General features: G+C 43.8%; 1 protein-coding gene across 1 annotated transcript; it reads right to left on the bottom strand.

The window, feature by feature from the left end:
- Positions 1 to 4,333: 4,333 nt before the first annotated feature.
- On the bottom strand, positions 4,334 to 9,300 carry LOC149525967 (maestro heat-like repeat-containing protein family member 2B). The gene is made up of 4 exons (XM_089776540.1): positions 9,200 to 9,300; positions 8,601 to 8,699; positions 6,947 to 7,098; positions 4,334 to 6,013 (listed from the first exon to the last, which is right to left on the bottom strand). The coding sequence occupies exons 1-4, from the start codon at positions 9,285 to 9,287 to the stop codon at positions 5,849 to 5,851; spliced, it is 504 nt and encodes a 167-aa protein (XP_089632666.1). The 5' UTR covers positions 9,288 to 9,300; the 3' UTR covers positions 4,334 to 5,848.
- Positions 9,301 to 13,233: the final 3,933 nt, after the last annotated feature.

Raw genomic sequence — 13,233 nt, 5'->3', positions numbered from 1 at the left:
CCATAAAAATGTAGGCCTTATTTGCAGTCTGAATTTGTCCAGCTTCATTTTCTAGTTATTGGCTCACGTTCTGCCTTTCTCTGCTAGATTATTACATATGTTTCCCCACATAGATATTATAGACTGCAATTAAGTCACCCTGTCACAGGATAGGTCCTCCCCATTTGGATGGGATCAGTTTTTACTATATAACTCTAACTCCCTCTAAGAACTGGCTTATGCTAAAATTGCTTTACAAACTGAGCTGGATTTTAGCTAATAAAATGAGACCACTATCTGCTTATTCTTAAGCCAGCAGAAACCAATAAGGCATGAGAAGGTCTCCGGGCTCTTCACTAGCATTCAAAAGATGTTTATTCTTAATATGCTTCAGATCTGCTGTGCTTAAGCTCAAGTGATACAAGAACAAGTTCCCCTCACCTGGTCGTGCAGAGCACTGCAGATGGCTTGAAATTTCCCTTCAGGTAGAAGGATCTTATATTCACCGGAGACTTCCAAGAGCTGCCTCAGACTCTACAACAGAGGGTGAAAGTTAGAAGGTGGGCATACAAAGGAGCAATATGCAATGACTGAAGCAGGTTCATGGAATTCATAGATTCCAAGGCCAAAAGGGATGATTGTCATCAACTAGTCAGGCCTTCTGTATGACACAGGCCTTAGAAATTGCCAAAATAATTCCTAAAGCAGAACTTTCAGAAAAAAATCCAATCTTGATTTTAAAATGATCACCTTGACTCTTGGTAAATGGTTTGAATGGCTAATATCCCACCACTGAAAAGGTAGACCTTATTTCCCATCTGAATGTATCCTGTTTCAGCTTGTAGCCACTGGATCATATCATGCCTTTCTCTGCTAGGTCATTACATATATTTCCCCATGAAGATATTATAGACTGTAAGTAAGTCACCTGTCACAGGGTAGGTCCACCCTGTTTGGATGGTATCAGGTTGTGGAGGAGTTAAAGAACTAAGGCAGCCCAAGTGACCTAGTCTCCCCAACCACCATAGCAGGCCTGGTTCTTAGAGCAGCATTGCCTAATAGTCAGGGTCAGTGCAGCAGCCCTTTAATGAGGCTCTTCAGCTCAATGACCCAAGCCCTTCTAGGTACGACCGTGCAACCTAGTGCTCAACCACCCTTTGGGGCAAACCAGTGTTGCCTAGTGGCCAGCCCTTCTCCACCAGGCTCTACCTACTCCACAGGGTCCCAGCCCAGGGCCTTGTCTTGCAGCTCAATGGGGTTTCTTCCAAAACATGCAGAGTCAAAGCCTAATACCTCAACTCAATAATGCTTAGTTCACATAGATTACTTCCCACCATTCTTCTGCAGCAGGTCATCTCAGTAACTCCGTGGTCTCTCCTCCATCTGTGGCATTGGATGGTTGTGGGGGGGTCAACTGGAACCACAGGCTGGCTGGTTTCTGCATCCTAGGGCACTGGCAGTCCCTCCACAAAAGCCTGCAAAGCACCTCTGCTCCCTTCAGCTGTCAGCCTAGACAGAACTGAGCTGCTCCCTTTTATATCCTGATTCCAGTTGGAGCATTCCCAGCAAGTATGAAGGGGCATAGCCCACAGATCATGATTAGCCCCCGCTGAACCATGCATGGTGGGTATCCTCTGTCACAAACACTCCCCCTTAAGAGGGTGTCCATTGGTGGACCTTCCTCTTCATCGTCTCCTTCCACTTGGGAGAAGTCTGTGTTTGCATGAGCCTTCCCTGCCCCAGTGTAACATACAGAAGTCATAGGGTTGGAGCGGGAAGTACTACCTCATGATTCAGGCACTGGTGTCCTTCATGTTATTAATCCATCTGAGGGGTGCATGGTTGGTGACCAGTTGAAAGGGCTTCCCCAGTACAGAATATCCCAGGGTATGTCTACACTACAGCGCTAATTCGAACTAACTTAGTTCGAATTAGTTAATTCGAACTAAGCTAATTCGAACTAATGCATCCAGACTAAAAAAACTAGTTCAAATTAGCGTTTTGCTAATTCGAACTAGCATGTCCACATTAAGTGGACCCTGAACCGGGGTTAAGGATGGCCGGAAGCAGTGCCGGCAGGGCATCAGATGAGGACTTAGAGCATGGAGCTGCTGCCTCAGGCTAGCCGAGGGCTGTGCTTAAAGGGACCCGACCCCCACCCCGGACAGACAGTTCTCAGGGGTGCCCCTCTTGCAAAGCAGTCCTGGCTTGGAGTGCTCTGAGTGCCCACACTGGGCACATCACAGCACTCGGCCATCAGACCGGCTGTACTTGCCGCAGGCTGCCATCTGGGGAGAGGGAGCAATTGGGGGGCTGCAGGAGAGCTTCCACCCCCAGAAGCCCGCAGAGCCAGCCCAGTCCTCCCCGTCGGGGGCTCGTACCCCATTCCTCCCTCACCTCCTTCCACTTACCCTTCCCTAGCCCCCCTTCCTGATGTACAAAATAAAGAAAACGTGTGGTCAAAAATAGAATCTGTCTTTATTGAACAAAACTGGGGGAGACTGGGAAAAGGAGGTGGGAGAGGGGAAGAGAGAGGGTGGGAGAGGGGAGGGCAACTACAATGATCAGAGGTTTGGAACAGGTCCCATATAAAGAGAGGCTAAAGAGACTGGGACTTCTCAGCTTAGAAAAGAGGAGACTGAGGGGGGATAGGATAGAAGTCCATAAAAGCATGAGTGGGGTGGAGAGGGTGCATTAAGAAAAGTTCTCCATTAGTCCCCATAATAGAAGGACTAGAGGACACCAAAGGAAAAGAATGGGTAGCAGGCTTCAAACTACTAACAGAAAGTTGCTCTTCACAAAGCAAAGATTCAACCTGTGGAGCTCCTTGCTGCAGGAGGTTGTGACGGCTAGAACTAGAACAGAGTTTAAAGAGAAGTGAGATAAAGTGATGGAGGTTGGGTCCATGGAGTGCTATTAGCCAGGGGGTAGGAGTGGTGTCCCTGCCCAAAGTTTGTGGAAGGCTGGAGAGGGATGGCACGAGACAAATGGCTTGATCACTGTCTTCGGTCCATCCCCTCCAGGGTCCCTAGGGTTGGCCACTGTCGGCAGACAGGCTACTGGGCTAGATGGACCTTTGGTCTGACCCAGGACGGCCATTGTAAGCTCAGGGCTCAGGGTCGGGGGTCTCAGTGGACCACCTTCATTTTCATGCACACCTGCTCCTAGGTGGCCAGGCTGGCAGCTCTCCTGCCCTAGATGGCCACTTTTCTGTGCCTAGTGCGGAGGTCGTGGACGAGGTCCATGATGTCCGCACTAAACCAGGCGGGTGCGGTCCTGGGCAGGCTCCCGAGAGCCGCCAGCCTGGTCCCGGGAAGAGGGGGATGGGTGGGTGGCAGCGGGTGGCTGGCTCGAGCCGTGCCAGGTGCAGGGTCTGCTAGCTGGGTGCTGGCCAGCCTGTGCCCCTTTAAGAGGTCCGGGGCCGGAAGGGGGGCAGACGAGTTTCCCTGGTGTTGGCCAGAGTGGCCACCAGGGAAAGCTGGGGAGGGCTAGCCTCCCACTAATTTGAATTAAGGGGCTACACACCCCTTAATTCGAACTAGTAAGTTCGAACTAGGCTTAGTCCTCGTTCAATGAGGTTTACCTAGTTCGAACTAAGCACACCGCTAGTTCGAATTAAGTTCGAACTAGCGGAGCGCTAGTGTAGCACCTATCAAAGTTAATTCGAACTAACATCCGTTAGTTCGAATTCACTTTGTAGTGTAGACATACCCCCAGGGTGTAGATCACCCACTTGATGGCCAGGGCCTCCCTTGCTATAGTAGGGCGGCAGGTCTCTCAGGAGAACAGCTTGCAGCTGAGATAAAGGATCTGGTGCTCCTTCCCACCTATTTCTTGAGATAGTACCACTCCTGGTCCTACCTCCGAGACCTCCATTTGAAGGATAGAAGGCTTTGTGAAGTTGGATGGGATAGGACCAGCTCTTGGTTCAGCTGTTTTCACAGGGCCTGGAAGGCTTCCTCACAGTCTTCTGATTACTGGACTTTCTGTGATTGGGTGTTCTTCATCAGGTCCAATAATAGGGTGCCCAGTGTGATGAAGTTGAGTACTAAGCAGCCACTGTGTCTGAAGTATTGTGGCACCTGTTTCTTTGTCATGGAGGTGGGGCAGTCACACAAGCCTTAGACCTTATTTATCAAGGAGCTATAGTTTTCCCCTTCCTACTGTGTTCACTAAGATGGCACTTGGCTGGATTCACAGTGAGTCCTGCATCTATTGGGGCTTACAATACCTTGCTAAGATGTCAGAGGTGTTTCCCCCAGCTGGTGCTGTGGATGACAATATTCTTAATGCACACGGCTGTATATTGCATATATGTTTGCAATATTTGGTTCATGAGCTGCTGAAAAGTGGCTGAGGCTCTGTGCAGCCCAAATGGCATCCTGCTGAATTGCTATAAGCCAAGCAGGGTGTGGAAGGCACTCTTCTCACAGGAAGCCGGTATCAGGGGTATCTACTAATAACTGTTGGTCAGTTCTAGTGTGGAAATGAACTTTGCATTTCCCACTATATTCCTCCTTGAGATTTCCCCATGTATGCATCCCAGTATCACTTCAGCTTTTTTGGCCACAGCATCGCATTTGTAGGTCATGTTCAGCTGAGTATTCACCAAGTTTCCCAAAATATTTTTCAGAGTTACTGTTTCTCAGGAAGCATCCCTCAACATGTATGTATCACCTACATTGTTTTGTTCCTAGATGCATCTATTTACATTCAGCCATATTTAAATGCACATTTATTGTTAGCACCCAGTTTACCAAATGATCTATATCACTCTGAATCAGTGAGTTGTCCTTTCCATTATTTACCACTCCCCAATTTTTATTTCATCTGCCAATTTTATCAATGATGATTTTATGTTCTCTTCCAGGCTATTGATAATGAGATGACAGTCTAACTCCTTCCGGTACCTACACACTTTTCTTCTTTGCTGCTTGAAGCTTCCAGGATATCTCTGATGAAATCTACATATTTTACTACATTTAGGCTCTTGTGTAGTCCTCTGATACTTTTAGTCAAGTCCATGAGACATTGATTCCCTCAAAATCATGGGCATTCCAATCCCAAAAGCAACCACATATTCTGGACCAGAAAGCCAACATAGATTGGGAGTAAACCATGGAGGAAGTGGGGAGGGGGGAAGGGCAGCAGGGTTGTGGCCCTGGATTTGCTGCTTGGCTTGTACTGAGCCAGCTCACATAGACTGAGCATGCTCAATCATACTACTGAAGCCAACTGCCCTCAATCCATCCTCTCACTATCAGCAGACAAGAGTTACCTTGGTCATGTGATACTGAGGGTAGATGAAATAAGAGAGACAAGGTGGGTGAAATAATATCTTTAATTATATTATCTCACCCACCTTGTCCCTCTAATATCCTTGAACCAACACAGCTACAACAGCCCTGTACACAACGGTAGATGAACTAGACGGTGATTTTATATCTATCTAGTTATATAATCTAAAGCAATGCACTTCAGGCCTTCTTAGTATTAATTTTCAGCTACTGGCAGTTTATTTAATACTGCCCAGAGACAACACACAGCAGCCCCTGCTCTGAGGAGTTTATTTATAATCTAAAAGAGAGACACAGAGTTGATAGGATGTACCAGTAAATCACAAGGAGGGAGTATCTTATGGGGGGGCGGGGGGAGGGAACAGGTGTTTTGTTTCTTACCTCCTTATCATCTCCAGAAACAGAAGATACTTTTCATGAGAGGCTTTTACCTACAAAACTTGTCACCTGGGTCACCATGTCTATAAAATCAAGACTTGCGTGTTTATCTATTATCTAACAAGTCACTATGTAGACCAGGAAACGCCACTGGTAGCAGCTAGTGCAGTTCACCTATGCGCACACATTGATAGTTATTTTAATAAGTATCTCACCTTGGTGACATGAAAAACATTAACATCCTCTTTATATTGCTCAAGGAGCCATGGGATCTGTTCGAACACCTTATCTTGATGATCTTCTTTATGCAGGAGGAGGCTCATCATAGTACCAAGGGCTTTGATAATGGCCTGCTTGACCTACATAGAGACACAGAATTTATGTTCCTACAAATTCATTCAATATCATGCAATGGGCCCATCTTTTCTACTTCTGACGAGTGCAATTTCCCTTTTCCACTGTTGAAACAGCCCTATCTCAATATTTCCTGGTAAAGAGTTAAGACTCATGGGCTTCGTCTACACTGGCATGATTTTCCGAAAATGCTTTTAACGGAAAAGTTTTCCGTTAAAAGCATTTTCGGAAAAGCACGTCTAGATTGGCAGGATGCTTTTCCGCAAAAGCACTTTTTGCGGAAAAGCGTCCGTGGCCAATCTAGACACGCTTTTCCGCAAAAAAGTCCCAATTGCCATTTTCGCGATCGGGGCTTTTTTGCAGAAAACACTACTGTGCTGTCTACACTGGCCCTTTTGCGCAAAAGTCTTTCGGAAAAGGACTTTTGCCTGAACGGGAGCAGCATAGTATTTCCGGAAAAGCATTGACGATCTTACATGAGATCGTCAGTGCTTTTCCGGAAATTCAAGCAGCCAGTGTAGACAGCTGGCAAGTTTTTCCAGTCTAGAGACAGCTATGGTGTTGGTTTCAGAATTATATTCTACTGCACCTCACAACTTTCCCAAGTGGGATATTTCCCCAGATTAGTATGCACACTAAACCAACTCATTCCTGCTGTAACTCTACTGGAACTGAATAGACATCTGCCAGGAATGAATTTAGCCCATTCTCCTATATTCATCTGCATGTCAGGTGACAAAACTGGAATCTATGTACACTATGTACAGACAGAATTTCCATGAGATTGTGACATTATAATCTTTTTTAAATGTTTTACATCATACTCCGTTCTATCCCAAAGAACCTGCCATTGAACTCCATCATCACAAAGAGTGCCATACACAGAGAATTTAACAATATAATTTCTCATAAAGGTTTAGAAAGCCTACAATTCTCACCTCCAAATCTTCACATGTGGTCCATTTGCTTGTCACATGACGATAGAGGGGAAGAATTTCATCACAGAATTGAGATTTACCCATTTTGGGAAATGGCCACCTTTCCCAGTTCCTAAAATATAGATTTACTGCCCTTGACCATTTTTCCAGAACTGCATGGAAGGAAAAAAGACAGGCAATATGAAAAGGATGCAATAGTAATAAGGATACGTTGTTTTATCAGTGAAGACACCCAGGCTTGTAGTTTATTACAATTCCATGCCCAATTCAGGAACAGCTGATGAAATCCAATAACAGTTTTGAATTATTTCTCTTCCCTCCTTTCCGTTTCTTGTTTCTCAAAAGGCTTTCTTCTCTTTTGTCTCTCTCCATCTCTTTTTAATTCCCATCATTTGAAAACATATTTTTTTCTCCCTTGTTACCTCTTAATTAGAGCTGATTGTAAAGGTAGTTTAAATTAAATTAAAAGTGTTTACTCTTGTTTTTTTCAAAATTTCAAATTACAAAGATCATTCACATGTTTCAAAAATCAACAAATTTCAGCCACCTTTTTAGCTGTACAAAAACACTGAACACATCCTGATTAAAACTGTCATTGACATTTTTTCAGTTTAATATTCCATCAACTTGGAAAAAAATATGAAAAATGTAATAAAAAAACAAAATATTTTGACCAGCTGTTTTCTGAATGATTCATGTCCTCTGCAGTTATTGCTTATTTAGCCCTAAAACTGTATGATTTCCTATTGGGTTACAGTTTGTCTGAAAGATGTTCAGTGCCCCTAACTCCTATTAGCTATACTGAGATTTGACAGCATTTTGCCCTAAAATTAGATGCACCCGCTGCCCTTGAAAGGAAAATTAAGGCTCAATCCTATGTTCTATGAAGCTGATGGCAAAATTCCCATTTATCTCAAAGGTGCAGGATTAATCCCTTAGGCCTGATCTACACTAAAGGGGAAAGTTGACTTAAGGTACGCAACTCCAGCTATGTTAATTATGCAGCTGGAGTTGACGTATCTTAAATCGTGTTTTCAGACTGTCCACACAGTGGAAGGTTGACAGGAGTGTTATTCCTCATGAGAAGCAGGACTACCGGTGCCAACGGGAGCACCCACTCAGTTCGAATTAGTGGGTCTTCACTAGACCTGCTAATTTGGACCCTGGTGATCAACTGCAGCAGCATTGATCTTCTGCATAGTGTAGACGTGGCCTTACTTGAGCATCAACTAAAAAGCAAAGGAAGAGAGAAGTGGAGAAGACCAGAGGACAGAGAAAGAGGGTGAAAGGAGATGATAATTAAGAAACTAAAGAGGAGGAATGGGTGGAGGGGTGGAAAACGGGACATTTTTAAATGTAATTCAGTCTGTTGCCTGCACATTCTCCCCCAGGAATTTCCTGGCACATGGGCAGCATCAGCTTTTGTTTATTTTTAAAATATCCACAAGTCATAAAGGGCCTGAACTTACAAATGCTCAGCACCTCCAGCAAAGTAAGGAGCACTCTCAACTCCACTGAGTGCCACAGGAGCATGAGGACTCAGCCCCTGGTACAATCCAGTTCAGAGCCTGTTTGTAAACGATCAGTCACTTAACTCTGTACCAAGGCCCCTAAATATCCATTTTGGACATCTACAATAAGTGCTGGCACTTACCACCACAAAATGGTTGCCTCAGCCTGCTCTCGCCGACTAACATCCGCATGGAGCTCATGCTGTACAGGGTCATTCCCTCAAAAGGAATGCACTTGAGTGCTGAAAAGAAGGACCAGAAGAAAAGGAAGACAGTCAATTGACTGTTATCTGCCTTCTTACTATCGCATTTAGAAACACCGCTGGGTCGGATGCTATGGGCTCCTAGGTCATTTTGTGCTGCGTACACAAATGATAAGGCAGAAGTAAAAAATCAGTGGGGGATTTACCCTGAGGAGGAGCATTCTCTACCAATGTGCAGCTGTGCCAGATGCCCAATCCTCTCCCAGAGTAGGAGAGAGAGCACTGGGGAGGGATGAGAAATGGAATGGAGAAGAGCTCCACTAGACCTGATTTTCCTCAATCCTGTCCTTTAAGAACTTCAAATGGGGCATAAGAGCTTGCACCTTGGTGTGGATAGCTCATGGTCTAGCAACTGGAACCAGCCACAGCAGTTCATCTCATGCCCCCCAAATAGCACTCTGTGTAGCTGTACAGAGCGTGAACCTCTCTCCTTAAATGGAAGACAATAACTTTGAAACAAAAGATGGAAGTTGACATACGATAGGCTGATGATAGGTTGTCCAGCGTAATCAAAGTGAACACGTCAGACAGCTTCAGTGGTTTCAGATGACATTGAAGCTCATACATCACCTCATTGAAATAGCAGCATGCCAGAGCCACTAATGTGTTGCTCGCTGCCACTTTTAGTTCATTTGTTGCTTCCTTAAAAAATACAAAAAGAGAGAGACTGAAGTGATTAAAGCCAACTACACCAGCCAATGCTGCTCAAATGAATCAAGTTCTTATTTCTGTTTTCCACCCAACTTTCTGAGAACAGAATCATGAGTCATAAATAATCATTGAATCGTTTGGCTAAACACTTGTCAGCCTTTCAGTTGTTTGCAAGCTGCTTAGACTATTCGCTATTAGCTATTTGTGGTGGATGATTGGCTATCATAGTGACATGATATTTTTCCCTCAGAGGAGGTGGGCAGCTTCAAGATATTCAGAGAATTTTCCTGAATAAACTATCCCCTAAATCCAAATACTGCTTCTTTTGGAAACAGCTCAGATTCTGTTTAAAGGTTTCATCCTGCTGCTTAACACCATAGTATCAGAGCACCTTCCACACAAAATCAGTATCAATAATGAAATCCCTAGTAGACTTCACAAAATACTTGCTTGTTAAGAAACGGTAGGCCTCTCTGCATCTGATATATGTCACAATATCCTGACCTTACAAAGCACTTAAGCACATGTGTAACTTGAACAAGATGAAACTAGTCACATGCTGCTTAGGACCTGGGATTTCTGGAGGACGGTGTGGGGATCTGTGGGCCCCTAGCAGTCATTAATCCTGGAGTTTCAGTATATAGTTTACAAAAAATGTTTTAATTAGTGTTTTAATGCTTTCATTCCTGTCATTAGCATATAGGGAAAACTAACTTACCTGAGTATCAGAGGGGTAGCCGTGTTAGTCTGAATCTGCAAAAGCAGTGAAGTGGGTCTTTGACCACAAAAGCTTATGCTCCAACACTTCCGTTAATCTAACTTACCTGAGTCTCTCTCATGTGGTTTGAGGCAAGTGTTATTATTTTGCTCAGTAGCCTTCTCTCTAGGACCTGGGCATCCTGCTGTAATACTTTCTCCAGGATACAGTAAATGTCTACTCTGTTTTTCTGGGGACAAAACATAAAAGAACAATTGGGGAAAATGTTTCCTTGATGACAATATAGTAATGCTATAAGCTAATATAGTAACGCAATATAGTAACACTTACGCTAATAAGCTTCTGCCCAAAAGAGTTTACAATCTAAACATGAAACAACTAGCCCAGGCTAAAAGAGCAGATCAATAGCCAGGAAAATAATTCAGGTCTTCTGATTCACTATCTGGAGTCCTCTCCACTAGACCACACTGATTCCACAGCCTGCATACTCACTCAAGTAACCCCTAGTCTTCATTTGTATAAAACTTGCTATGCCCTCCACAATCACCCCAGCTAGCAGCATTTCAGAAGAAGCTGAGCAATTTACAAATTTTTTAATCAGAAGAAGGGCCCTGCACTGCCCCCTTATCTAATTTCGTTTATTATTATTATTATTGTTGTTGTTGTTATTATTATTGTTGTTGTTATTGTTGTTCTTGTTATTATTAGCATCATGCCTTTTTTTATCCACTCCAGACAGAATTTGTAAATACAATTATAAAATACCCAACTCCTGCAGTAAATCTTCTGCAGCTTTTAGGGAAAATTAGCTCAGGAGTTACCTCTACATTGACAGTAGCACACTTGAAGGTCTCTTTTATGGGGTCCATCAAAGTTCAAATTCACAGATGATACTAAATATGGAGGAGTTGAAGGTATGAGTTGTGACAGAGAAATAATCAAGAGGGGCACAGAGAAATTAGAAACCTGAGCAGAACAAGACTGATTTCAGAGAACTGCAAACTAGCGCACCTAGAGAGGGGGTCAATATAACTGACATAATGAGAGGGAGAAAAGTGGGAAACAACAAGTGACCTGGAGTGACAGTGAAAAAAAAAGTCAGCCATCTGGGTTGGGTTTGTTACATACAGGAATCTTGTCATAAAGCAGGAAGACAACAGTTTCTCATTGTTCATCTGAGGTGTGACTGCTTCTGGCTTATTTCACTTTTTTGGCACCACATTCCCCAGAAAAGATCAACAGCTTGGAAGTAATTCAGGAGAAAATTTTAAAAAGTGCAGGGAGGCCAGCAGAACTGACTTTTAAATAGAGACCTGCAACCTCTATGGGAACTGACCTCATGCATCAGGGTGAGGTTGGGTGGGTGTAGGGGAGCCTGCCTTGACAATAAATGGCCACGTCTCCCTTTGACACGTGCGGATCTCTAACAAGCAAAACCCAGGCCTGTCTCAAGTCTGGTGCACATAAGCATGCAGGCAAGGTCATGGGAGAAGCTGTGAGAGGAAGGAATGTTTTGCATAACAATGCAGATGAAGCATGGTACGTGAGACTATGTCAAGAACACATGGCAAGCAATCTTGTACAGGTACTTCTGTTTCTGATAACCACAAATTACAGATGCAGCCATACAACTGTCAACTATGCACATAGCAGCAACATCCTGAGTGACAGGATGTACTCCAGATAGGGTATTGGGCATGTTACATATCCTACACAATATGTAATCAATTGGTAAATATTATTAGAACAACCAAGTCTCGCTTTGCTATAAAATGGGCTTAGTAAGAACAATCAGTGGGAGGGAATGAGCAGGATTGACCCACAGGTACTGCTCGATGTAACTAGAAGTAAATAGGCCCTACACACCGGTGATCCAGTGCATGGTGTTCCAATGCATGGGAAGAAAATGAACCCTGACCTCCTGCCTGCTACTGTAGGTAGCATACGGGTGAAGTGTAAGTGAACTAGTCTTTATTATTGTATTATAGTAGCTCTTTTATTAATTGCTTTTGCATTGCTTTGCACTATATTATTGCTTTAGAATGTATGGCATTTAAGGTTTAAATTGTGTAGTAATTGTTTTTAAGGCTTGTAAAACTTAAACAACTGTCATAACTGCTTAAAGCTTGCAATAAATAAGAAAGTGGTTAAGTATCCCTGGAGTGTCCTGGTTTCTCTTGGATCTAAAATAAATCGTATCACATCACAGTGGGAAAACAACTGGACTCCCCTGGGCTCAGATCAGGTCAGCTCTCCTCCACAGAGTCAGCACAACCGTGACTGCCTACTCCAGCCAGCCACCACCTCCTTGCTGCATAGCATGCACTGTGGAGTGAGGATGCTTAGGAGTCAGTGTTTCTTACCCTGCAGCACGTACATTGCACAGCAGGGGGCAGTATCAGAGACATAAAATTTAGACTTTAACATCAGGAAAAATGCCCCAGCTATAAGACATCTATCAGGTTATTACATAGTCTTCATTGGAAAGTGGTGGAAACCCAGTCACTAGGAGCTTTTAAAATTGGTTTGGCCCCCAAAAATGAAAAAGGCACTGCTGGGAAATTGGATGATCCAACAAGCCTTTCGCATCTGTCTCCTGTGAGTCTATAACTCTGAATTCAGGCAGCTGAAGGTGTGAACTGCCTGCTAAGGTCATAAAGCACTTTGGAATGTTCAAAGCCAATGGTTGGCTACACATTCCAGTGGTTGTGCTTTTAAAGGATGCTGCTGCAAACTGCTATTATTACTGCTCTAGTGGGGAGAGGCTCTGCCTCTTTCCATTCATTTTTAAATGTAAGGAGGATTTTTAATTGAAAATCATAATTGATAACTTATGAATACAAGAGCCCCACACTATTCAAGCGAGCCAGAAATGAACTGCTTGTCTTGGCTTCCTGGTACTTGAAACTAAAATGCCTTCTGTGTTGACCCTTAATAGAGAAATGGACTTTGCTGGATGCGAGTATTAATAAAAGAAAAAGGGCTTTGGATTATTTAAGAACCCTTCAAAGCTATAGCCCAATCATATGTCATTATAATTAAGAAGTGTTGTCTTGGGTTTAGAGCAGAGAGTCAGTTCACATGGGTTTTATTCACCATTCTTCTACTAACTCACTATGTGGTGTTGAGCAAGTTATTTAATTC

Source organism: Pelodiscus sinensis, chromosome 1, assembly GCF_052426305.1.
Source record: "Pelodiscus sinensis isolate ZL-2025 chromosome 1, ASM5242630v1, whole genome shotgun sequence".
Lineage (NCBI taxonomy): Eukaryota > Metazoa > Chordata > Testudines > Trionychidae > Pelodiscus > Pelodiscus sinensis.
This window is presented reverse-complemented; position numbering and strand designations above follow the sequence as displayed.